At 39.3% G+C, this 27,150-nt stretch overlaps 1 protein-coding gene across 1 annotated transcript; it reads right to left on the bottom strand.

Moving 5' to 3' along the window:
• Positions 1–1,252: 1,252 nt before the first annotated feature.
• Positions 1,253–26,665, bottom strand: LOC145436837 (adhesion G-protein coupled receptor G2-like). Its single transcript, XM_080314050.1, has 19 exons — positions 26,549–26,665; positions 26,253–26,381; positions 26,076–26,189; positions 23,496–23,624; positions 21,000–21,158; positions 20,139–20,227; positions 19,515–19,679; positions 17,915–17,991; positions 17,759–17,859; positions 17,275–17,448; positions 16,373–16,554; positions 15,017–15,175; positions 11,666–11,778; positions 10,949–11,189; positions 7,214–7,365; positions 7,023–7,149; positions 5,306–5,480; positions 2,335–2,464; positions 1,253–1,535 (listed from the first exon to the last, which is right to left on the bottom strand). The coding sequence occupies exons 4-16, from the start codon at positions 23,599–23,601 to the stop codon at positions 7,050–7,052; spliced, it is 1,818 nt and encodes a 605-aa protein (XP_080170176.1). The 5' UTR covers positions 23,602–23,624; positions 26,076–26,189; positions 26,253–26,381; positions 26,549–26,665; the 3' UTR covers positions 1,253–1,535; positions 2,335–2,464; positions 5,306–5,480; positions 7,023–7,049.
• Between the last annotated feature and the right edge of the window lie 485 nt (positions 26,666–27,150).

The following is a 27,150-nucleotide window of genomic DNA, read 5'->3' on the forward strand; positions in this document are numbered from 1 at the left end:
CCAAGATATATGCCACCTAATTTTCATCTTTTTCCATCTCATTTTATCTTCTGTTAGTTTTAATTAATTGGTTCATCATGACCATTTTACATGTTAAATTTGGGCCTGAGTGTTCCAGGTCAAAGCGGTTATTTGATTGAATGACCGCTACGAGTCGTCTCGGCTTATTCCTATCGACTCATTTTATCGCAATCTTGTGATATGGTGAAATTATTACTGAGTAAGTACGCCAAAAACGTCATCGCGGACGTTTCGCCCACCCAAGTTCGACCAAGTCACGGTCGTATACGCCGCGTCATCGAAACACGGCGGACATGTACAACGCATGCGTCATGGCCTTTCGGCCGTCCGTCGGCCGTACATGGAAACGAAGTAACAGTACCTTCTGACAGATGTCTGACAGTCTGATAATTCCCTCAGACACGACTGAGAAATGTGGTCAAACATGCGCTCTCTTGTGTATACAAATATGGCTCTTGAATTGTATAACCCCCTAAACTTTAGGGCCTAAAGAATCATGAAATACCCATAGTAACATATCCCTAGGACCCGGTTTATTGTTCGCAACGCTAGAAAATCACGCTGAGTGCCAATCCTCGCCATCTCATCCGCGTAAACGATGTCTTACAAATTGTCCAGATGTGAGCCGTGCTACAAGTCGGCAGTTACGGAATAACAATGGATAATATCTTCCTGGCGAAAATAACCATAGTAGTCGACAAACACTATGAATACCACAAACAAACCCAGCCGATTTATGATGTTCTGGCAGAATTTGGGGGATATTTTCTACCAGGAAATTTTAGTTGGACAACATATTATCCGAATTTTACCGGCATTTCATAGCAAATGGAAGACAGGTAGGTACTGATGAAGAGATTGCCATCGTTACCTGCGCCTTGAACTGATGCAAATATGCATCACCCTCTTTGAAAGGGTTAAAGTAGTAATTGTAAAACAGTTGGAGTTATAAGACAAGTATTTTCACAAACTATAACTCCGATACCAAAAAGTATTATTTCATGAAATCCTCCAAGATGATCCTTACCTAAAATCTGATTCAGTCCCCACAGCCCAACTGCCTGTAGCGAAGTATATACATCGCTAACTTATTATTAAATAAACTCGTAGAATAAAAACATGGTAATATCAACGCCACATCACCAGAATTCAACGGTTGCAAAATATGATATATTCCTCACTGTCCCTCATAAATCATTGTGATTTTATCCCGAAAAACTAACCACCACTGTACAAAGACATGAGTTTATTTAACAAAACATCGGGAGAACCTTTGGCCGCACATAATACGAACACCAAATAATATGTTCATGAAAATAAAAGATGTTTGAAAAAATTATCCAAGTAGAATTAAATCACACAAAAACACATGCTGAATTGAAGTGGCCTAAGCTTTGTACGTTCCTACTGTCCGCGTGTCCGCCACAATGTTCGATACGTAACCAGCATGCGGACTTTTCTGGCTGGACGAATGTGACGACTCATTTTCGAAAATTGCAGATAAATTTACGGTTCTGAACGCAAAATATGATCTTTCAATCATATTATGACAAGCATAAAGTCGGATTCAGACTGTCGTATCATGAGACCATATCATAATTGAAATGCAGTCCCGCCAACCAATTTCATGTGGACAGCATGTCACATTGAAAGGACATTAAACCCATTTATTGCACTACGGTGATACCTTGGGGGAAATTAGATCTCAGGAATTGAACTTTACTTTACTCTACATTATATTCAATTCATATTGAAATGAACCGAATAGTTGCGGCTAATATGCGTCAGGGGTATTCGTCAGCAACTAGTGGAGAATGCAAAAGAACATCGTAAATCAACAAACGTAAAATATGAAGTCACCAGTATGAAATTTCGAATAGGAGGGCGTTCAATGTAACATTTTTAAATGGTGCATGAACTCATTTTGTTGACACAGCCGCCTTGGCTGGTGTATTTTGATAAAAGTCGACTCCAAATCTCACAAATGAACGCGTGAACGGCCCCTCCCAACGACACTGTTCATTCATTCATTCAATATGAACATGAACATACTATTCAATTGTAGGTCTATATTGAAGTTCTTCACCTCCAAGAAGCTCTTTAATATTAGATGTATGTATATTATATTCCTGTTTACCATATATACCCCGTCATACTTTTAATAACTTATCTTATAATTTACTAATATTAAAACAAATTATATACTCATGTTGTAATAGGAACGTATTGTGTGTTGCGATAGTTTGCAAAATGATACAAATAAAGACTGCGGCTAAATAAGACACTTAACGTAATTATTTTCATTGCGCTCACCCGCTTCGACTTGATATATTTGATTTGGTACTGCTCAGGCCAAATTTCTCGTAAATTGTCAACATTTCTTTACGGAAAGTTTGTCGAGCAGCATCATTTCTCAAAACGTATAGAAGTAGTAGAAAGAACCCTGTAAATAAATGTTACAGACAGTTCAAACGTTGCAATGTCCATGATCGCCGTGGTAAAATGTAGACTGCTGTATAATTGCATGTAAATAAAGCCATTTGCATAGTGATTGATATCAGTTTTGAAGCTGTCTTTTTGACCGCATTCTCTGGTCTTTGGCAATAAAATGGATGCCTATGTCACTTGCCACAAGCCGCCTAATTATGTTCTAACAAAGACCCGATTGGTATCTGGATCGATGTATGATTGTCACCACTACGTTTCTTATAGAGGTCGACCGATATTGATTTTTACAGGCCGATACCGATACCGATATATCGGCTCACTCACAAGGCCGATACCGATATCATTGGCCGATATTAATATGAAAGGAGCAGAGAACAATTTTACCAAAAATATTATATATTATGCAAGATAGCACTTGTACATGCCACAGAAAGCTGAACAACAAACGAGAAAACTGAAATTGAAAAGAATTATTGCTTAATTGTGCACATTCGATGAAATTTGGGATAACCCAAAAAGCAAAATATGATACAGAATTGCAGATCAGTCCAGAAAAGGTAGATTGTAATGCAGGAAGGATAGTTTCTCTGCATGCTCACCCAGCTAAATTCGTCCTGCAAGGGTGGTAAATCTGTCATATATCGCCCTTTGCGTCGTCGATTTCTTGAGATTGAGAACACGGAGCATTGAATTTCCGAAATTTTTGAATTTTTTCAAATATAAAATATCGGCCGCGATATCGGCCTTCATAGGCCGATATCGATAATCGGGAAAGCTCTAAATATCGGCCTCGATAATCGGCCATATCGATAATCGGTCGATCTCTAGTTTCTACGCATCGGTGTTACAAGTGTTACGGATCTCAAGTGTGCTCGCGGGGTAACTTATTAGCTTTTGATGTCACCGCGGGCCACAGCATATAATGAGCATATGTTGTGTATTTTCAAATAGGCCTTATTTGACGGACCTTCCGGACTGGCTTTCCATACATATCGTGAAAACGTGATTCACTATTTATATATTCACGCTTGCGACAGAAAACTATTATTTTTTAATATATTTGAATAGCGTTATTGTTGTATTTGTTGGAATAATGAGTTATAGACACCATGCGAGAAGACTGATGCACCATGATATCGTAAAATCTGCATCGTTATAATTGTGCAGCTGACGGACATTTGACGTACTACAACCATAGGTAGAATATTTTACAATGTAACAAAGATTAATCTTATATTAGGGCATTTGAGCATAGTGTAGCGTATAAGCCGAGTTCCGGACATACTCCTTGTAAGTATGTCTATTGATTATGTCATTGCCAGCGTCAAATTAAAAATGTTATCAAATATTAAAATAGATCATATATATATAATATAAATGTCCGATTGCCGAAGAATCCATTGGTGTTACAGCTGTGGAGCGTACCCCTACTCTCCTTCGATTGGCGATAATGTCATGGATAAAGAGATCCATAATGTAATTAACTATACATCGAGGGGGTAACAATATGCAACTGGTTACCATACCGACGTGCTTAGACACCTAAATGCTACTAACGCCAGCTACCACCTTTTGATATATTGCTATATTCTCTCCGACATTCAGATAGCATGTTGCGCCCGTGATTATACCAATACGTCATGTTACGAGTAACACGTCCTTCTCTGATTTTAACGTTTGACCCGACTCAACTCGAGATATTTTTATTTTATGAATCAGTCAGTCCGGATTATATGAAACATCGCACCCGAGTCCAAATCACAATTTTTAGTCACGAATCATCATGATCGGGTATTGCGACCTGATAGCTGATGTTCCACCACATTTTAGCTTTTGAAAGTGCTGTGAGAGCCAAGTGTGAGGAGGAGCTTCAGTATTTTAGAGTGGGCCTAGTTTTAGACTGAATTTTATGTTCTCAAATTAGAAATAAGATAGGTGCCAGTTAAATATGATCGAACATGATACTTGAAAATCCAAAATACCGACACGGGCAGTACCAAATTTTTCGCGGGCCGCGTGTTTGAGTCAACTGTTTTATACTATTAAAATATAAAATATTCCACACGCGTTAGAAGATTTGATAGAAAATTGTAATTAGCTGACTTTCCACAATAAACAATTCGTCGGAATAGAGGATAAAGTTAATGTGTACTGATTTTGTGCAGATGTAAGAGAATAGTACTGTCACCAGCAATCATTTAATCCAGGATAAACACTATAAAAAACTGTTTTTGCAGGCTGACCCGTGGATGAGCATGAGCATCCTTCCTTTATTGCCGACGTGTTGAATATTTTCCACGATTTATTCATTTGGTAGTTGATATTTAGTAACTAGGTCAATATTATTGATTGTTACTTGCATATATTGCGTGTATTTTGGGTCGTATTTGTTTGGCCGTGCTGAGATCCCAAGGACAGCAGTATTCGTCGTCTAGACATATCAATGTAGAAGATTTTGACGATGACGCGTTGATCATTTCGGGTCAAGGTCTCATAGCCGACAAATATTTTGGGAGCGAAGTGACATGTTGACCGACATTTGATATATCTTGGTGTGTCATGGCTCGGACATGACTGGCAGCGAAATGCTGATATCGCTCTGCACAGGAGTTAAATGTGTAGCACCTTAACCGTTATAGCTATATCACGAATATTGCGTCTCATTATTGCTTATACAGTTTTAACTATATTCCATAAATTATGCAGATATTTGTATTGTTATTTCTCGTAAGGGATACTAAAGGCAGCTTATTTCGAAAATGACCGAACGGGGCAACGGGTTGGCTAACTCTTATAGAAATCATATGCCGGCAATGAAGTCAGATAGTTCTCATACCTTGCAATGAGTTCAGAATGGCGAATATGTACGCAAAAACGAGTGCTGCCGTTTCGTTTTCAACTCCGGGCAGGAAAAAGCCGAATATCCATGTTAGCCCCAGCATCATGAATATATTAAAATTCATTCCTAGTTTTCTCCTGTAAGATTCTTTTGAGTCGATCCGCGATTTCCCCTTTTAAAATTGCATACACTGATGTCAGTGATGCCAGTTGACATTTTATGATGACCATAACTGGTAATTGAAAATTTACACATGCCAATCTCGATGGATTGCGTATTAATCATTGTGTTTGTCCGTATTAGTGGCTGAGTTTATTACGGTGTACTTGAACATGGTGTTTGTCGGAAAAGGATTGAAATTTGCATAATCCTGCAATTTCGTTGCTTCAATAGGTAAATTTCAATGTGACAGCAGCCATTGATGACCATTGGATAACTGGTTCACCAACCGATAACTCTCAACAAATGCTATATTTAATGTCGTATTGATTAACTCGTCAGATGTTATAGCTGTAGCAATGCAATGGAGCAAAGCCACCTTTGCATGTGCATATTACACATTGCGCCGGTCCGCACCAGAGCACTTATATTCGGGCAATGTTGTGATGACTCGAGTCAGACTCGGGCGTATGACTTGACTTGACTGGAGTTACGTTGCAAAAATGACTTGACTCGACTTGACTAGGAGCTTCCAAAATGTAGATTGGCTCGTGGCTCGAAGCAAAATTTACAAGTCAATTTCAAGTCATCAAGTACACAGTGTCGAATAAATCACCGTATCTTATGTATATTATGAATGTTGCGATTTGACGGCGTCACTCGCGAGAGCAACCAGTCATTCACTGACTGTACGCCTTACTGGATCTCCATTGATACATCACAATTAAATTGACTGCAAACGAAATAACTACATCTTACGCTGTCGCAGTAGTAGTAGATTAATCTAGTAGCAACGTGTCTCTGTTTTTTAGACAGCTCAGTGATTACATTGTGGGGTGCTTTTCTTTACCAACCCTCTTAAATAGTTCGAATTGAACGAATATAGATTATGCGTTTATATTCTCATGGATGTGCAGATGGGTAGTGTATTGAACGATATCAATTTGTATCAACTTCTTACGGATTCGTGTTCGATCCTCTGGGTTGGCTGATATTACCAGACTGTAACATGCAGCTATGCAGTTACTCAGGTATTCGATTAGCAGTGCTTGCTGTGCGTGAGCGACACAACGTCCTTTTGAATGTATATTTACCATTATATTCGTTGTTTGATTCAAGATAAATGGCCAACTAAGATGTCTTTCACACAACTAGCAAAATTTATTGACATTAAAATTCATCAACTATACATCGACAATTGAATTTTACTTGACTCTTGATAGGGCAGGACTTGAGTCACCTTCGAAAATCGATTGACTTGACTTGATTCAAATGTGCAATGACGCGAGATGACTCGTGAGTCGATGGTCGTGACTTGATTCCATCACTGCATCCGGAGTATGATTATCAGTAGCTAGATCAAATAGTGCTTCTAACATTCTGACCCATACACTGATACGCTGTTACTAGAAGAAACAATAAATATTACAGTTGTAGTTGTAGATCTAAACTCGAATTATTATCAAACAAAACTATTCGCTGTCCACGTTCTATTATTAACGAGGTGTAAAGATATGAAGGAAGTCATTACATGGAATGTGTATTGTCCACTCACCAAAATGGAACTTCGCTTTAGGCATAATTAGTACGTTAAGATGCCATAGACAATCAGGTTGACACTGATCAGTATGACAGTAGGAATGACGGCCAGGTATAAGATGTAATCGGGATCAATCCAACATCTGTACGTTAGAAAAATGTTTATAAAATACGTATTCAACATTGATTCATCCATGTGACACTTACGTAACAATAAAACCATCTTCGTACGGATATTCGTAAACACTGATATCGACGAGAGAAACGATGCCAACGAATACGGCAGGCATGAACCATCCCCAGCATATTGACAACAAAATCACTTGCTGATCTTTGAGCCTTGTTCGCGTGAAAATGGGCTGAAAATATAGTGACATATGTTCCTTCACGTGGTTTCAGATATCTTCGAAGATGTCGCCCTTTTTAATTGGATAAATGATGAATGATTCTAACAGATAGCAGTACATCTGTGTATCAGAGGATATCACCAGTCCGTCCCGACTCGATTTACCTATTTACCACACCACATGTGATTGGATGGCATATCAATTTAGAATTTTGATTCCTTATGGAGCAACGATTAGTCCTCTATGCTATTCTATATATTTTACTAAATGATCGCGTGTCGGGTATATTCACATGGAAATAAAATGGTCATTTTCAGCCCTAAGAGCAAAAACACAATGTGTTTGTGCGTGTAGTAGGCTATCGGTAATATATCATCTGGTTATCTGGTTGATTCCCATGTTGAAAAGCTGTTTGGTGAATTGCATAAATAACACTGGCAACAATTTTGAACAAAAAATTGTTACTTTCGATTTATCACTTGATTTAGGCTAATTTTGGCGTGCTGATTCCAGAAATGCCACTGGTTTTCTTCTATCACTTTTTGCCCTACGACATATGTCCAAAATATGTAAATTTTCACGAATTTAGCCATAATACTTTTCCATACCATATAAAAATGCACACTTTTACCATATAATAACTTATCTAGCCAAGGGTCCAATTGAATTATTAAGAAAAAAGGCAGTGGTATCGATCCAAGCCGATGCTGTCTCCGATTTTTGGTTAGAGGATGCAACCATCCGATGATATTTCACAGACATATTTGATGCAAACTGTAGGATATGGCAAAAAAAATAAACATTCATCATCTGCTATAGGTCCAATGCCCCATTCAGCTTATCCAGTGTAACTTTAAACTGCTGCATGCTCGATACTTTGGATCAAGATGAAGATCTTAGGGATAGCAGACCTAGTGATATAGATTTTGAAGTTGAAGATGATTCAAAATGTAGAGTAGTCAATCAACACTAGTTATTGATCTGACATAGGCTTTGGGACTTGGCATAGAAATTTTCGGAACTTTGAACATCCTTACGAAGTGAGAAAAGATTACTTGGCAAGGTAGAGAAGGTATCTCACTTTCGATCGGGAGAATTGGCCTTTTCTTCGTCGGCCTAATTTCGGTAGCTTTTTGTATTGCTGTGCCACTGGTATTGGCATGATACTGTCACCATGGATTTCTGGAGGAGTTAGGAATCCCCATTTAGAACTCAAGTGAATGACAAATGCCTATAGGTAGCTCAAAAAGGATGCTAAAGTGTGGCATTCTCCAAAATGGCAACGTCTTAAGTGCAGTAACAATTGCACATGCACTCAGTCTTCGTGAATAATACAGAAACATTGAGAACAATTACAGATACATAGAATTGTTGCAATATCATGAGCACGATTGGATCGTATGTGTCAGCTTTGAAATATTGAGTTTTCTTTGTTTTTCAGACAATAAGGATGCACAGCACATGTAACCCTGATACACATGTGCCACTGCCATATGCTTATGTCGGACAGCAGACATTAAAAAAAAACTAAAATATCCTCATAATTTTCCTGAAACCTTGACATAGTCAGAGAAGGCCAAGGAGACAATGTCTCTCAACATCTGAAGATGATGGGATAAGATACCAGAGCTTACATATGTTAGCTGATTATTGCTCGTGTGTCAAAATAGACAACCTACAGAATTATGGGTTATTAGCGTGAATTTGGACCCTGAAACTCGCACTTTATTTGTACTGTACAAGTAATATCAGTTTAAATCAACCAAATAAACCAGTGCAAAATTATTGCTTATTTGAAGTCTAACGATTTACTTTCGACTGGTTGTAGTTTTTGAAACGTTTTATACAATAAACACCAAATGAATATTAAAAGTACTGCTTTTATGTGAGGTTCAGCTTTCAATACAATATCCATTTTAAATTAAAATTTATTGAACTCGAAGACTTTTCGGGTGCCCCTTTTCAAGAGTTAACGGCACACTAAAGTGATGAAACAGATTTAAAAGCAAAACCAATAAGGCAAAGTATGACGCAACAATCAAAATCATAGACCGTGGAATTCGCATTGTACCAAACCAATGGCAACAATAACAAACTATGAAGTATACGGACAAGGTACCATTGTAGCAGCGCAATTCGTAAATAAACAGTTACACGCACGAAACACGCACTAATGAGAAATTTCTAGGTTATAGAGGAAGTCTTTTTGTCTACATAAAATAGGTTCGTTCAACTGAATAATGGTAGACTCCAGCACTTTTAGATGAAACAAAGACCTACCACGCGCAATGACAGTGAACATATTGTCGTCAGAGTGCTGTGCACAGGCGAGGTTTTGAGTCAAATGCTGACCAATTGGCGAAGCATATGCTTGGTAAACGTAATAGCAGTCTGTTTTGGCAGCCAATTTGCACTGACGTGCTAGCTCCGTGCGATTATTCGCGCATGTTTTCGACCGAATCAATTTTGGGATTTGCTGCTTAATACGCTCAAACAATCTTTGGGATGTACGTCCTACATACCTACTATCACAGTGGCACTTGTATTGGTGAACAACATTACTTGCATTAAAGGCTCGAAGTACATCTTTACGAGAGTTGGGCAACAAGTGTTTAGTTGTGTACACGCTGTAATAACAACGGTGAACAGCCAATTTAATGAGTTTTTCAAAACGGTTAGACACGTTACCTAGCCAAGGTAGGTGTAAAAATGCCGGGCATTTTTCTGGTCAGAATTTGGGAGCTATATCTGATTCTTTCAAAACCCTAGAGATGGAGCATTTTATTACATGGTTCGGATAGCCATTTTTAGACCGAATCAAGTGGATATCGTCCAATTCGCGTGACCGCTATGACCATTACCAAGCATATGCTTCGTCAATTGGTCAGCATTTGAGTGAAAACCTCGCCTTTGCACAGCACTATGATGACAATATGTTCACTGTCATTGCGCGTGGTAGGTCTTTGTTTCATCTAAAAGTGCTGGAGTCTACTATTATTCAGTTGAACAAACCTATTTTTTGTAGACAGAAAGATTTCCTCTATAACCTACAAATTTCTCATTAGTGCATGTGTTTCGTGCGTGTAACTGTTTATTTACGAATTGCGCTGCTACTGTAGTACCGTATGTCCGTATACTTCATTGTTTGTTATTGTTGCCATTGGTACAATGCGAATTTCATGGTCTGTGATTTTGATTGTTGCGTCATACTCTGCCTTTTTGGTTTTGCTGTTAAATCTGTTTAAATCCCTTTAGTGTGCCGCCGTTAACTCTTGAAAAGACGCACCCGAAAAGTCTTCGAGTTCAATAAATATTATTTTACAACGGATATTGCATTGAAAGCTATACTCAAGTTCTGTACCACGAACCAGCTATTTATGTGAGGTTTGAGGCAATGTGGGGTGACTAACCTAAAAACTTTACGTGATAGAGAAAAATGGAATTCAATTTTGAATTCAGCGCCCAAAAGCTAGTTGCAATCAATTGCCAGATCAAAGTCAACAAAAACTGTGTTGACCAGTGTAATAATTCTCATATCAACTTACAAATGCAACACGGTCTCCAACTGAATATAACGCCGAGCGCTGTCACTTACCTTAACCACGGCTAAAAATAGCATAACTGCCTCGCAATTCATCCACGCGATGGAAGCAACCAGACAAAAATGTAAAATGACAGCTATCGCGCGACATGAATCTGAAATGCTGTCATAATCATCCGCAAAGATTATGAATGGCATTTCACTGACGAGCAATGTGGCGTTGAGCACGAGTAAAGCGAGAGAGAGATTCAGTAACAAAAATGCACCTTGAAACTTCCTTCCAATACGAGTATTCCTGCATAAAAATATAAACTTTATCGCCAAGCAAGACAAATGTGATCTATAGTATATTTTAACTGGACACACTCACACACACATGCATGCTGCATGGCCTCAAATTTCGAATCGATCATAATTTATAGCAACCTTTCAAGTGTATATGGAAAATTAAACTACAATGCGACTTTGGTGAAACGTTTTGTGGCAAAATATTTTGTAAATTTCGTTAGAAAGAACCAACAACTCAAATAAAGGTGCATAGTATCCATTATGTACTGACTTGATTAAAACCTAAATGAGAAGTAAGGGGGTAGAATGGGTTTCAGCATTATTTAGACCATCTGTTGAATGCGCAGAGGCCAGAGGGTGGGTTATTTATATGTATAGGTCCGCGGATTTGTAGCATTTCTGATGTTGGAATGTGGTGGCAGCCAGCTCGCGTTTACATACCCTAGTCCAACTTGAGAAACATAGCAGCAAGCGGATACTTACGGGACACACCAAAACAACAGCATCAGTATTACTAATGCAAACATTGAAATCGAGCATCCTACGATTGTGACGATATGTAGTGCTGCCGAGTCGGAAATATCCTGCCGCGGTCTCTGTAACAAATGAATGCGATCTATCGTACGTATCGCAGAGACATAACATAAGTGACTGAAATCGTCTAGGGCATCCGTGTTTCTCTGCGTTTCGAAACTGCCGAAATCATCGTTGCGTTCCTTATCTCGGGTGCATGATGCGATATATGCCATGTAGCGGACTTCGTACACATATATAATGGTTGTTTAGTGTTTAGTTTATCGCTACAAGTAAGCAGGTTGGCCATCATGCTCTACTGCAGAGGTTCCCAACGTGGGCGATTTGGCGATCTAGGGGGGCGAAAATGACGAAGGGGGCAACAGGGGGGCGATGACGCGTCAAAACGACTGACCTTTTTTTTTTAGTCAACCCACGGAAATTTGGTTACAGAAGTGTGTGAAATTAGACATCGAGCCGAAAATTTGACCTTTTCCGCAGGTGATTACAGTTTGTATGCCCAATTTTCGGTACACACAATTTTGGGGGCGATGATCGGTGTTGACCTTGAAAAGGGGGCGATGGGTCGAAAAAGGTTGGGAACCACTGATCTACTGTCACCGCCGACTCAAGTGGATATTCATTGTGAGTTCTTCAAAAACTAAACCTAACGATTTTGAAGTGAAACTACTACTATTTAACATTTTGGATTTCCTGAAGCACAAAGAAACTGTCAGATGGATATGCATGACTTGTAAGATCGAAATTGCCGTGAAAACAGTGAGAAATAAACTGTTTATCAATTGAACTCGACAAAATGTAGTTTAACTAGTCATTTTGCGAAGATGCACATTTCCATTTCATAATTTAGTTCTTTTGATTGTTCTTGAAGGTATGTAACACTGACAAAATATATTTTTCAGTACCTACTTCGGTACTTTGGAAATGTTAACATTTCTACGTTTACTTGAAATAATATGTTACTACTTTCACTTGTAAATAAGTAGCCTACATGTATACCAGTGGTTCCCAAACTTTTTCGGTGTGAGGGCCAAATTTAGAATTTCAGAGTACGGTCGGGGCCGCACGAATACCACGGCTATGAAACGGACCGAAACAGTCATCATGGGTATTTCGGAGTAGTTTTATTGCCCTGGCGAGATTTCAAAACTGTACACTGTTTACCGCTACTTATCTGCTGCATTGAGTGTCCGTTGAGTGAACCAGCTTTTGTCGTCTAAACGCGCGAAGCGCGAGAAATTTCTTTAGTTTCATGACTGAATCGGTCAATATGATCGGGAATTGCATGTATTGCTATCAGTTTTCATCTTGTCTCTATTCACGTAATCTGATTTACCGGTAGAGCTGAGTGAGGTGTGTTTGTAAAGGTATAGGCCCCCTCAATAGGAATTAAACATATCCGGGGTATACCCGTTGGCAGGAACGTAACGGCACTTCTTCAGGACCCCGGGCTCCCATAGGGTGATAAACTGACCCCGCATGACGTTGTTCGCTTTTCCCATGAAATTAAAGTTGTACTGTTTAGTGAGACAGCCCGACGCCCGAATATTTCGATAATTCATGATAAAATCGGCAATTGCGTGGTTCTCCTCTTTGCCCACGTAATCCGATTTACCGGTAGAGCTGAGTGAGAGGTGTCTTGAAACTGCAGACCCCGTGAAATTAAACATCTTCGGGCGGGCAGACCCCTAGGTATGACTTCTTCACATGATGTTATTTCGTGACATCCTGATGTCTGCTATATCAAAAAATGTAGAATTGCCCAAACCTACTAAACTGGAAGATCACACGACTTCAGATTGGTATTTCTTCACTGGCATATAATTTTCTTTCCTGCAGGATGGTATTTGTCTTGTGAGTTTCAGACTGCCAAGTCAAGATCATTCGGCGCCAGTCATTTAGGCGCTTATATGGACAAATAAACCTATATGTATTTTGTATATATGACGAAGTTTTGGGTATTTCGAAGTTTTTGGTCAGCATAAAAGCAGTCCTTTACGGCCAAGGCTTTCTCGATGCCGATCGTTAACACTTCTTGGAGTCACATGTTGCATGGCCTAAAACTTTATATGTCTTGGTGCGTTGTGGTGCGGTCATGGCCAACGCTGATATGCCCATTTCTATAAATCTTGCGTATTTTTTCTTGGGTGAGAGTACCCAATATTCAAGATATGCGTCGAATTGAAATCGCGCCCAGCGCGAAAAATGTTTGAAGAAGTGGCATAAATTTTCAAAAAATAGTCTATAATTTATGCCAATTCACGAAATAATTTTGGGCCCCCTTCGGGCTCGGCCCCCTAAATCGGGGGGGTTTGGGGTGCGGCAGTTACGGCCCTGAATATAGGGCTACCAATTATGCTGCTTTAGCCGACTAAGCAGTATGCATCTCGGCGTATTCAACCGTGAGTCACGTGATGCACATGTATAGTTACCATAGGGTTAATATATACGTCCTCTTTTAAGATGATTTGTCCTCTTTTTTGATTGTTTTTAAAGTGTCCTCGGAGGACGCCCAAATTTCTTCTTTTTTGAGATTATGTCTTCTTTTTGAGGATTTTGGTAACATATAGGGCCAAATTCGACTGATATACATTAAGTCAGGACTGTAGGAACGCTACGGCGGCTATTTCGGAGCTGGACCGGGAAGTTTTTTTTTCAGTCAGAAAGAAAAACTGTATTTTCCGGGGGTTGAGCCTCTTTTTCTTTTTTAGTCAAGCGACCATGAGGGACAGGTTTTCCTTCTGGTTTGAAAGTTATCGATACCTATTTATATCTATAGCTACTGCTCGTTCAACTGTAAAGTTAAGGCACATTGCATGGAAACAGCAGTGACATAACGTTAGCAGTCTATACTCACAACTTTACTGCAATTCTATGAATAAAAACCACAGAGGTCAAGTCAAGCAAGAGTATTTTATAAATATATATTTTATTTTTGTCAATAATCGATTTCCTAATATATTGTGGGGGCCGCGAGAAGGCTATCTGGGGGCCGCACTTGGGAATCACTGATGTATACGGTTTTACTTCTACTTCTACTCGAGAACAAATGCTGAATATTTGAACAACCTCTGCTAAAATGCATCGGTTCATTGACTTTCTACCGAAGAACATATTTATTCGATTGATAATGATTTGTGGATATAGAATGAATATATTCATATTGTTGATATATTTTAAGAAGAAGAATACGGTGGTAGGGGGCTTACCGAATTTGTACTCGGCTCATTTTACTTTTAATTTTCGTCCAAGTGATTGTGTTATACTTAATGTGCAAGATAGTTTTTTTTATTCTCTCACCAATAAGGCAGCGAAGTTTGTTAAATGATCACACGAGCAAGTCAACGTGTCCGTAGTGCTTCCTGTGAGTGAACATCCTTCGTCGCTCCAACTTCTTGATGATTCCACCCAAAAAACACAGGCTGGATCCTGCGTTGCATTGTCGTATTGTGCTGAAAGCTGATATAAATACAGCACTGCATTATGAATTGGAACACTTAGGTCATTCCGCAAATACCTGTTGATCTAAAAATTGATACCTATTAACTCAGATCAAACTATAGCGTATATATGCATTGTTGCAGGCGCTTCGTCTCCATATCAAAACAGCGATCCCCGAGAAAGCCGTACATGTTCACCATGAACACCAAGCTCGAATTCATAGACGTAAAACTCATTGTGTTGAAAGTTTGGCGTGAGGGAGATCAGAATTAGGGGTAACGGTTAGGTTGGGCATGGGGTTAAGCAGATTAGAGTTGCGGTAGTGGTTCCTAACCGGTTTGCTGCGGCACTGATGTAACGACTGAACTGCTCAGGGGTTCCGCGAAAAAATGTGGAACGAACAAAGTACAATACGATGCAACGAACAGATTGGAGCATGTCGAGTACCAAGTACGGACCGTCAATCTGGTACATCCATCAGCATAATGCCAGTTTTTGATTTTGAACTTTTATTTTTATTTTTATTTCATTCATTCTCTTTCTTGCATCGGCCCTGGATCTGTGGAAGGAGAATCTCAGATGAACATCCGGCGCTACGTAATATCCTACACCAAGAATCAAACTGGGACATCCACAGTTAATGGTTGTCCAAGCTAACTCGCCAACTAAAAAGTCGTATTTAGGAATAAGATAACTAAACAAATGGCCATCACTCATATAGAATTGTACCTTAATATATTTGAATTATACAATCGATACAAAGCGCCGTGTCCTGTCTGGAGGGATTTGAATATCGTAGCGGGATTGCTAAGTTAGGTGTTCTTGCTCAAGCAAGCGACCCATTGTTCTGTACATGCATGGGCATCGTGATTTGGTGTTTCATGAAATAGGAAGATACTATATGGTTTCAAGGAGCCTCTACAGCCGGAGCCATTACGGAGTACACTATGTAAAACTACAACTGAACAACTAAATCGTCAGCTGTAATATGTGTCATTATTTACGCGAAGCACAGATCACAATCAAAAGTATTGCTCCCTTTCATTCATCAGCTAGCTTTGAAGGCAACCAGACCTTTTTTAGTCAGACCTGATTGTTCAGCTTTGAAATACTGTTAGCAACGGTCACACTCAAGCACATGAAACCGATAGGAGTCTGCACTCGCATAAGACGTTGGCAAAGACGGCTCTACCAAATTAAGCAATGGGAACATACCGAGTAGGTAAGAAGTTCATCTGGAGGGAGATTGGATATATTTCTGTTTTCGACCGCGGCTGAAATAACCAGAGTTGGTACGTTGATCGTTTCCCTCGCGTCTGTAGACGGAACTGATTGCGCGTTGTTGTTTGGTCGAAACAGATTCGTGTTACCGATGACATTAAAAGATAATGTTGATCCTGAAAGTGATGAAACACCGTCTCATTTTACAAAAACAGAGTTAGATCGCGTTCGCGAATTCTCATGATCTCCAGCGAGATTGCGATTGTGTCTGATTTCCGTCAGTGTATTCATGAATGTTCACATGTTCAAGATGTCTTCGAAACGAGAGGCGCCAAATAAGAATACGTCTAGTCTCTATAATCGCTCAGATATCAATTTCGTGATATTTCGATATTATCTTTTGACTCACCGGATCTGTCGGTACATGTTCATCTTTATATTACATTCAGTGATCATGCACTTTCGGACATCTGTCACTGTTTTAAAGATTGATTGTCCACGCTGGTGGTAAAATGAATTTCATGTTCTAAGAGATCGCAATTTATTGATCAATAGTCGCCAAGTTTGTGATATGGCGGTAAATCAGAATGATGCCTAGGATTAATCTTTATTTTCCGTTATTTGTACTTACCACTATAGACAAATAAAAAAGTCGTACGCTCATGTATATAATATCGAGTCTGATTAAAAGTACTTATTCTGTGGTTTATGGATTTCTGAAGTCTCTTCCGAGCACATAGAATCGGCGTGATTCGAAAATTTGTCATTGCGCGCACAATGTAACCGATACATTTCTATGCATCGGAGATAGCAAATATTGGAAGATTAGTGCATTTCCATAATAAATTGCTACAATATACCGGAGATATATGTATCTAGTAAAAACAACATTTTACTATTTGCTGCAAGTTCGGGAACGTGAATAGATGCTTGTATCCGCTCTCCATTGATAACGCTTCCAGCTAATTCTGATGAATTCGTGAGCAATAATTGATCGCTTCTGAATCCAATCGTTGTTGAGTCGGGTCTTACGAGCACTGTAATGCCGACTCCACCATTCATTGCGTTACCTTTAAATACATATGATCCTGGACTTGTTAATATTTGTTAAGATTATGATTTCGCGGCTTATTGCATTTGCCTTCGAACATTTGTCATTTCTCAAATAACATAAATGATATATTTTATCCCAATAATCATACTTGTTCAAACAACGGTAATAGGAAAATTTATGTTAAAACCTCTTGATATGAAGTAGGCCTACCGCAAACGGTTTCTACTTAACTCTGAAACACGCTAACTAGATAACCAATCGAAAGTTAGATGAGATCTTTCAAGTTGCACGTTCGAGTTGGAAATTCAGCTATTTACGAAACTCACCTGAGGTTATCAGCACGGAGACATTGTTACTCACAGCTTTATATACCCCGCTATCGTTCAATGCCACAAGGGAAGCAACGCGATCAAGCTGAGCAAGCAACCTATAAAATATATTGCAATAGGAGTAACATTTATACTACTCGCAAGATATCTTACTCTGCGGCCTGGCCGCTTTCGTCCAATGCTGGTGATTCCATCAGATTGCTGATAGTCGAGATGACTGAGGTCGCCGTCTGTAATAGTTAATCAGGAAGACGATGCTAGCATAAAGATATATAATATAACTTAAGCCGGATAGAAGCGAGTACAGTGGTTCGATTGCGAGTGAAAGGTGAAAGTTCGGATGGAGACGAATATTAGAATGCCACTCGTCACAACGTCATAATAATGATCGAGAACTTGAGGTGTCGTATACATTCCATGTGATCAAGCCGTATATAACACCAACTAAGCTTGTATATGAAAATATTACAAGTCTTCTGATAGTAATTTGAGATTGTGTTTTCAAGCAATACTGCAAATCGATCACTATTAATGCAGGAATGCTGGCGTTGCCATTGATCCGGCGAGCCTTCTATATTGAATGATATTCTACAACGCATCGATCATGATGGATCACGGAGAGACAATAACTTACGAAACGACCATTTTCATTCATTAAATTATATGGAGCGTATTATTTCACTAGCTTAAAACATTGGATCTCACTATTCGATTCGAATCATCAATATTGATCATTCATTCGGATTTCAGTACTCAAATCAACATGTTCAATTTTAGTTCATTGTCTGTTTAGTCGGGTGCTCGCGAATGCCATGAAGTTCCCTTCTAATGAGTACCAATGCGCAATGTTAGTTTTGATTTTTTTCATTGGAATCAATGGATTGCAAGCGCACATGATATATTTATAGCAGTGGCTTTGCCCTTTACAAACTCCAAGGAACACCTACGCTAATCTGCAAGCTTTCGTGGAACCCAAAATTTTCGCACAGCCACAAAAACCAAACTCTGCCACAATATACATGTAACGTAAACTTTACTATCAATTACGGAGGCAAAAATGAACTGTAGATGGAAAGAGTGTCAAAACAACGAAATCATAAGGATATAATTTTCACACAAAACGAAAACATGTTGATGAATATTCATTGCAAATCAGGGTGACTCCTGCAGTTCCCTTTCAGATGCTAGTTCAGAAATGCAAGGCTTCACCTGGGATCGTGTAATCATAATTTTTTGTCAAAACGCAAGTTTGATACCAATTGCTTTTCACAAAATCAGCATAGTGGAGATAGAATTTGTGTTTCAGGATGTGGGTTTTTCGATATTGAACCCCAGCCTCTCTTGCGTATGCCAATGTTCCCGACTGTACTAACAGAACAGCCGCCTTTCACTACTGATCGCGCCTCGCTGCCTGCAACCAATGATGGCAAAACAAATCATATGTATTAGTTGAGTGCGTGTTGTGACATCCATGGAACCCATGGTACTCGTTCACAGAACTCTTATTGTTCCGTGGAACACCGGTTAAGAACCAATATTTTATAGTAATTTACATCGATCGTAGAACAGTTGCGCGAGTAGTTCAAGTCACCAGTTTATGAGCGTTAAATTGCAAGTATAAATGTTTTCGAAATACAAAGTATTGCATACTACCCCGATGGTATCGTAGCTAGGCCTATACATAACTAAAATCTACTGTTGGTAAAATGCACTGCTGTATCCGCTTTAGTACAAATTGGAAGAATAGACTCACAGTTGGTGTAAGAATATCGGCTGAACTGGTGACGTTATCTATGGCCACTGACGTCAGAACCACATCATCACTATCTACATTTTCGGGATTGGAAGTCAAGATCTGTAGACTGGCGGACACTTGTTCTCGTTGCTCTACACTTTCAATTGGTTGACTCGCAACTTCCTGCAAATGAATTCATCCACGGTATTGTAAATTTTCACTGTCTAAATATATATATATATATAATGAAATTCCTATTAACTCAACATGCATATATTCAATTGAAAGGTATATTCATAGTATACCCAAATGAACTCGACTAAATTCGGCTACACTGGTCATGTGATATCGTCCGCAACTACACTAGATAATTTGAAAAATATTGTAGGTCAACCATTGTAGTTTTTGAGATACCAGAGGGAATATAAATCAGTTTGGGAAATTTACATCTAATGCTATACAACATACGGCCATGGATTCGTCTTATTGTTGTTAATTACTTGACTGATATAACTTCTGACAATAGACCCTACACATGCGAGTTGGATGTTAAAATTGAATGTAGTTTTCGAAATATCAACAACTATTCATGTTTCTGTGAGACACACTTCTACGAAATTGTGATAATGGCATTGTTCTTACCGAAAGTCCCGTTCCACAAGACATCAGCCATGTTACTGTTGACCACGTTCCATCTAGTTCACATGCCCTTGAACCAAGAGCAGTATTGGCTGGAACAAAATATCGTCTATCTTTCACATTGATAGCCTACATACACCAAATATTTTACAGTCAACTACGCTTTACTCGGACACTGGATAACCCAGAAACCGCTTTAATCGACCGAATGCTTGGCGACGGATAAAAAATGTTAAATTACACGCTGAAAACTCTGGTTAGTTCGGACACTGTCTCGCAATTTCTATAGTGCTGGTTAGGTTATGACGAATTAAGCAGTACTTCGTTCGTTTTGCCAAAAGGTAGGTGATTATGATGAAACTAAGACGACCCATGCGTCAGCATATATGATCTATAGATCAGGGGTTCTCAACACGTGGGTGGCATGCGGCCAGCAGCATTTTCATCATAAAAGGAGTTACTACTTATATGGTATTATTACATATTAATTTAACCACTTAGCTCAATCATCGAACCGTCTCTGTTTTGTTTATTGGTGTTACAATTACAACTCACCATGTCTGGTTTGAATAAATCGCGACAAGCTATCGGAAATTAACGACGAAAACTGGGTTTTCGGCTCAGCGTGGAACAATGAATTTGGATGAAGTTTCCAAAGAGGAATTTTGATACCGTATGTATGGTGACCATGCCCTATTAAATATTTGGTACGCGCGTTATCTTGTCGGTTCAAAGACCGGAAGTAGCCTACAGGGGCTTGATTCAAGAGGGTGAAGCGAACTTTGATTGTTGTAAAAATTGCACTATATGACGCTGGCCACTCCCACGAGAGCCGCTCTCTCCCGTCACAACCGCGTAACTCACCGTTCGTCGTACTTTCGCCACAAGTCGTATCTGATGTTACTGAATATCCACCAAAAGTCGAGGGAAATGTGATGCTTGTGACCTGATCCATTGCACTTTCGCACAGTTCAACTAGAAAATTCAGACTGCTACACTGGACCGCAACTGGGGGACATGCAACTGCAATAAATGAGGCGAATGTTGCGTAAATTCGTTAATTTTACATTTTGATCGGATTTACAATCATAATTGCAAAATTTGCATATTTATTATCAATAACTGCCGAAAAGGAGAACTGAAACAGATGTAATACACGCATCACTTGCGAATTCACAATTGATTACAAGTCTAATACATCATGATGCATGTTATCTTTAGATACCCTTATTTTGTTCAGTCTCTGTCGTTATTGTCCGTAAATGACGTATTCGATATTATTGATGGACCATTGATCCGCAGTTAATCAACTCTGATTGAGGCACAAAGTAATTGCTTGTTGGTACTGCATGGATGACGATTACAATTGCCTCCTTTCATAATCTAGCAACTCCGTATATTCGAGACACCGAATACACGTCAAAATCACTAAATACGATGGACGTCGCTTTGGAAGTACAATCACTTGTCAGTTGTTATAGTAGGCGTAAGACACGTAAGTCAATCGGCTGCGGCGCAGGCCTGCAATCCGAAAAATCGCATTGCGCAGTTACGATACGCTATCGTATAGCGCATGGGCGGGCAACTTCTCCAGTCCGCGGGTCGGATTCATGAACAAGGGCGTAGCCACAAAAATGTAATTTTTTAGGGGTGGTTATGATGAGTTCAGGGGAGCTCTCTCACAGTGGAACGACCCCCCACTTTCATCACGACTCTTCATACATATGACGCACAGACTGACGCACGCCCCCTGTCCGTAGTGAAGCTAAAATAGTCCGTAGTCCGGCAATACGCAATAGATTCACGAACGAGCCCAAAATGCCAATGTTAATGTGATAGAAAATCAGTGTGCAATAAAATAAAATATATAATTAAAGTAATGCAGTGACGGTAATTCACGCAGTTCCAAAGTTCCAGGTTCATTTCGACTTCTCGATAATACTTTCATTTATACTGATTTACGAAAATTCAAGAAATATGGGGGGCATGACCTTTTGCCCCCCGGCCACGCCACTGCTCCTGAATCGATACATTAATCGCGTATTCATCCACTTTTACATGGAAGAAATCGTATTTATTGTGAGTTTTAAGTTGAAATTATAGAGATCAAAAGAAGTAGTCAATGACTTTATGATCGAAATGTACTTAAACAGCTGTTGAAGTCAATGAGGCATCTGTGGTCTATCAAAGTTCCCAAAAAGTCTTTTTTGAACTCTGGCGTCATGTCAGACATACAAACCCTAAGCAAAGACTTTACGTAACCATCAGACAGTTGCTAATCGAATTGCTATTGTGATAAGTATATACAGTTATCTAACCATTTATTACTGTGTCTTTGTCTTCGCTATGAATTCCGACAGCAAAGGTAATATCTAATCGGTATTTAATATATTCTCCATGGTGAAGGGTACTTTCAAGTTCAGTACGGCAGCTCTAAACTGGCATCTTTGGTTGGCGTACTGCGCACACTCGATAATAACGTGCTCTGCAGTTTCTTCATCATGGCATGTGGTACAATCAGGGGTATCGGAACATCCAATTTTGCTAAGATGGGAGTTGAGACGACAGTGTCCGGTCCGCAATCTGAAAATGGTGGTTTCGGCACGGCGTGGCGTAGTTATAATTGGTAGTTTCGTGTATATGTCAGGGCAGAACTGCTTGAAATGTGCTCCAGCAGCCCCGGTTTCGATGAAACGTTGGTTCCAGTTTTACCTTCAGTGAATTAAAATCAATGAGTCGGTCTCGCTAGAAATAATATCTACACTTTGGTCAGTGAAGTCATGGACCGCAGCCTCTTTCACAAGTCGGTTGGCGACTTCATTCCCTTTAATACCAGAGTGTCCTGGAATCCATATAAAAGAAATATATTTGTGGCTTTCATGTAAGAGATGATGAGTCAGTTCTAATATTTCATTGGTAACATTGGTAAAATAGTTGTAAATTGGCATTCTGTTTCGGTATTGCTCAAAAATATAATCATAAATATAATACACGATTGGCAATGTGCGGTGATGGATCACGTCCGAGGGCTGTTTGCAATGATGTATCAATCGTAGCGCATTTCAATAACCAAGGGCTTGTTGTAAGAGGATGGTTGCCTCTGACTTGTAAATCATCCAGTATTCGAAGTCGGGATAAGATATTGAAAGTCACAAATCGGTTTGAAAGTGGATTGTAAATTTCCTCCATGAACCCTCCAATAAACTACGTGCTGGGTTTGATTGTTCTGTTATGATCTTGGAACGATACTCTGATATTAGTGCAAAAACTGTCTATTTATTTAGTTTTGTTCAATATTTGTAACGCAGCTGCAACGCAACATGGGCGCAATAGCTTTTATTTTTTACGATAAGTACTCACTTGGAATGCAATCATCACTTTCGGACCTTGTGTATCCGATAATGTAGTCGCAGTAGTATGAACCCATCGTATTGTGGCAGATTTCAGCGTCGGAACACTCGAACATGCCTGCTTCGCATTCATCTACGTCTTGGTAAATCATAATAATTATATGATTAATCACGGTTAAACGACTCTGAACAATATTTATAGTGAAAATTCCTGAACGTTATTATAACGAATTCGATTCATTACGCCATGTTGTAACGCGGTAAAGTCATGTAGCCGATAAAAGGGTCGTAAACGTAGACAAATCGCCATGCATTATCTCAAAATACAAAATATTCCTCAATAAACATCCGATAGGATATTGGCAAGAATTGACACGCCAATATGTTATACTCTCGTATTGGTATGAATATATATACGTGCGTTGTTCCAAAATGATTACATTCATATACTGTTACATCATAGTGTCCTACATGGTGCCGACACAAGCAAATCTCAGGGCTCAGTAAAATTGTATTACGTCACAATTTCCATTTGGCTACAGGCAATTTGACGGTCATTTTGACCGGCTTGCCGAGCATTAAAAAACGGGTATCAATCGAAAGCTGACTCTGCACTGATTACGAAAATTTAAATTTTGTTCCGCTCGCGGCCCTGGAACCCCCACAATGAGCCTCGAATTTTTCATTGTTATGGCGATTGGCATTGGGACGCAACAATGCTGTCTGGCGAAACGAGAGAGTAGCTCAAGAGAAAAAGAGCGGACAGCATTGTTGCGTCTCAATGCCAATCTCCATAACAATGAAAAATTCGAGGCGGATTGTGGGGGTTCCAGGGCCGCGAGCGGAATAAAATTGATATTTTCGTAATCAGTGCAGAGTCAGCTTTCGATTGATACCCGTTTTACCAAATTTAATGCTCGGCAAGCCGGTCGAAAATGACCGTCAAATTGCCTGTAGCCAAATGGAAATTGTGACGTGATACAATTTCACTAAGCCGTGAGATTTGCTTGTGTCGACACCATATTAGGCTTACCATATTTTGGAAATCTAAAAAGAGGACACTTTTTCAGTAATTTGAAACTTGCAGAACCGGAGAAGAACCGGTGAATTTTTCCCACTTTGTGATCAGTTGACTAAAAAAAAGTCATCTTGTCCGCTCAAAACTCAAAATACCGTTTTTCTTTCCGCATTGCTAGGTGGATGACTAAAAAGAGGTCATCTTTCCGCCCAGAGCTAAAATCAACGTTTTTCACTCCGAAATACCCGCCGGAGCGTCACTTCTGTGCTAATTTGCGGCATATCACTCGCAAGTTGCTCTAAATCTGACCCAAATTTTCGAAAAAGGGGACAAAATCTCAAAAAAGAGGACAAAAGGGCGTCCTCCGAGGACACTTTCGAAAAAGTCAAAAAAGAGGACAAATCCTCTTAAAAGAGGACGTATCGTAACCCTACACCATATAGGACACTATGGTTACATATTCGAATATACGGTTGGTTAAAAAGCGAAGGTATGCTGTTGGACGTCCTGTGGTTTCTGTGTCTACAAGACAGTCTGGGGCGTGTTACGTCAAGAAATACCAAACGTAACGACTACGCATCCTTCAGGAGCTAGATTACACACTCTGTGTTATAGTTACTGAACCCATAATTTTGGCAGTTTATTTAAACCAGTGATGAGCATCGGACGGACTCGGATAGCATTCGGAGCGGATATTGGACGATTTCGTGGCAGTCGGATAGGATTCGGATATTATCACAATGTTTCGGATATAGTCGGATAGTTGTCACTTTTGATGCGGATATTTCCGAATAGTTGTAACCAGAAGTGACTTTGGATTACAAGACCACAGAAAGATGTCAACAATTCGATAACCAAACACAGACAGTTGACAGCATTCGATATAACTGCGGTAGCGATCGCGCATGTTTGCCAAGAGTCCAAGAAAATATAAATCAATTATCACCACTATACCATTGAAGGTCAACCATACTATCACATTTATTTGCTAAACCACATCAAGTATACCAGACTTTCCAGTCTAACGAGATATAATACTTGAAATAATAAAGATGGTATGATTGGACATCACCTCTCCTGACCCAGTAATGATCAGCAAGATATTCACGCAGAGCAGTGTCATAAGTTGACAAAATTGAAGGTATTATTTTAATATCAGTTGCAGAACTGTATTTGCTACCTGCCTTCACATGCAGTTTTTAAGCCCATAGCCTAATGTTACCATAGGGAATATGACATAAGATCTCCAGAATCATCCAAGTTGTTGTTGGTGCAGTCTTCTGTCGATTAATAGAAGTCATATTCCCCCTTGAATACTTTTTGCGTAACTGATTTCCATGCTACCACAGTATGACACCATTTCAATCAGCACTATACAGCGCTGTTTGTGTTATGGAACAACATATAGATATCGGTAGTTCATGATCATAACGGAATATTTCATGATGACGTTAAATGCTACATTAACATCATTTTTTCTGGTTAGTGTATTCGAATTACCAAACCTGGTACGCCGGTTCTACCGGCCTTGAATTAATCAACGTATGCTAACTAGTCGATTGATATACTTACCAAAACATGCAACTCCTGGATCCCCCGCGAATCCCACGAAACACGAACAATCATTTGCTGAATCCTCGTAACAGGCTGCATTCGCTCCACAATCGCTCGGCTCACAGAAGTTTTCTGAATTCAACATATGGAAAATCAACTTCTATCCCTGGTACCTTGGTAGTAGTTTTCTCCAACCTATGCAATCTTCTCCATTTTCGGATGGCACGTAGCCGTCATTGCAGGTGCATTGATAAGCTCCAGGAGAGTTGACACAAGATTGTCCGATTGAAGCACAAGTGTTGTTGTCCAAGCATTCGTTAACATCTTTTCATTTGTACATGATAATTAGGTATTGCTAAATGTATGCTTCTAAAATTGCTATTCGAAGAGCATATAATTGAATTACCAAATATAAAATGGATAACATCTCGAAATATTTGGCAGCCATGTGTCTTACAATACTAGAAGTAAGACAAATCAAGTCAACATACCTACGCAGATTGATTCGTTGCCATTTATCCCTTCATAGCCTCTTTTACATCGGCATTGAAAATCCAGACATTCGGAATTATTTTTACATATAGGACATACTGTCAAGAAAAGAAACGTTAAAAAATTTATCATAGAGAGAGGCATGGATACTGCATGAACTGGATTTGCCACGCACTAGTTTGTATTTGATCGGAGCCGGATTTATACTGTATCCAATGAGTTGGGTTAGCAGTAGGCTACTAGAGAGTAGTGTTCAAATAACATAATTTATTGATATATTTTAATTAGAGAAATCGCGAGACAGATTTGCTTCATTGCCGTTAAAACTTCAGAAAACTCGCATAAACAAAATGAGCGTCTGAGATAAAATACTCCCCAGTGTAACGTTTTTTTCAAATGCCAAAATGCCAATAGCCCACACATATTGCCGTCTAGATACTTTTTGTTCGGGTTTTTAAAAATTTTTTTGCTAAAATCCATTTTCTCTTCTGAAGTACATAACTGTTATTCAAGAATAACTTCAAGATGAGCAGCTGTTTAACAAAATTGGTGCCAAGTATGTTGCGATCATACGCAATAGTGTCGATGGAAGTGTTACGCG

Source organism: Botryllus schlosseri, chromosome 4 (genome assembly GCF_051294905.1).
Source record: "Botryllus schlosseri isolate E-star chromosome 4, Bs_hap1, whole genome shotgun sequence".
Classification (NCBI taxonomy): Eukaryota; Metazoa; Chordata; class Ascidiacea; order Stolidobranchia; family Styelidae; genus Botryllus; species Botryllus schlosseri.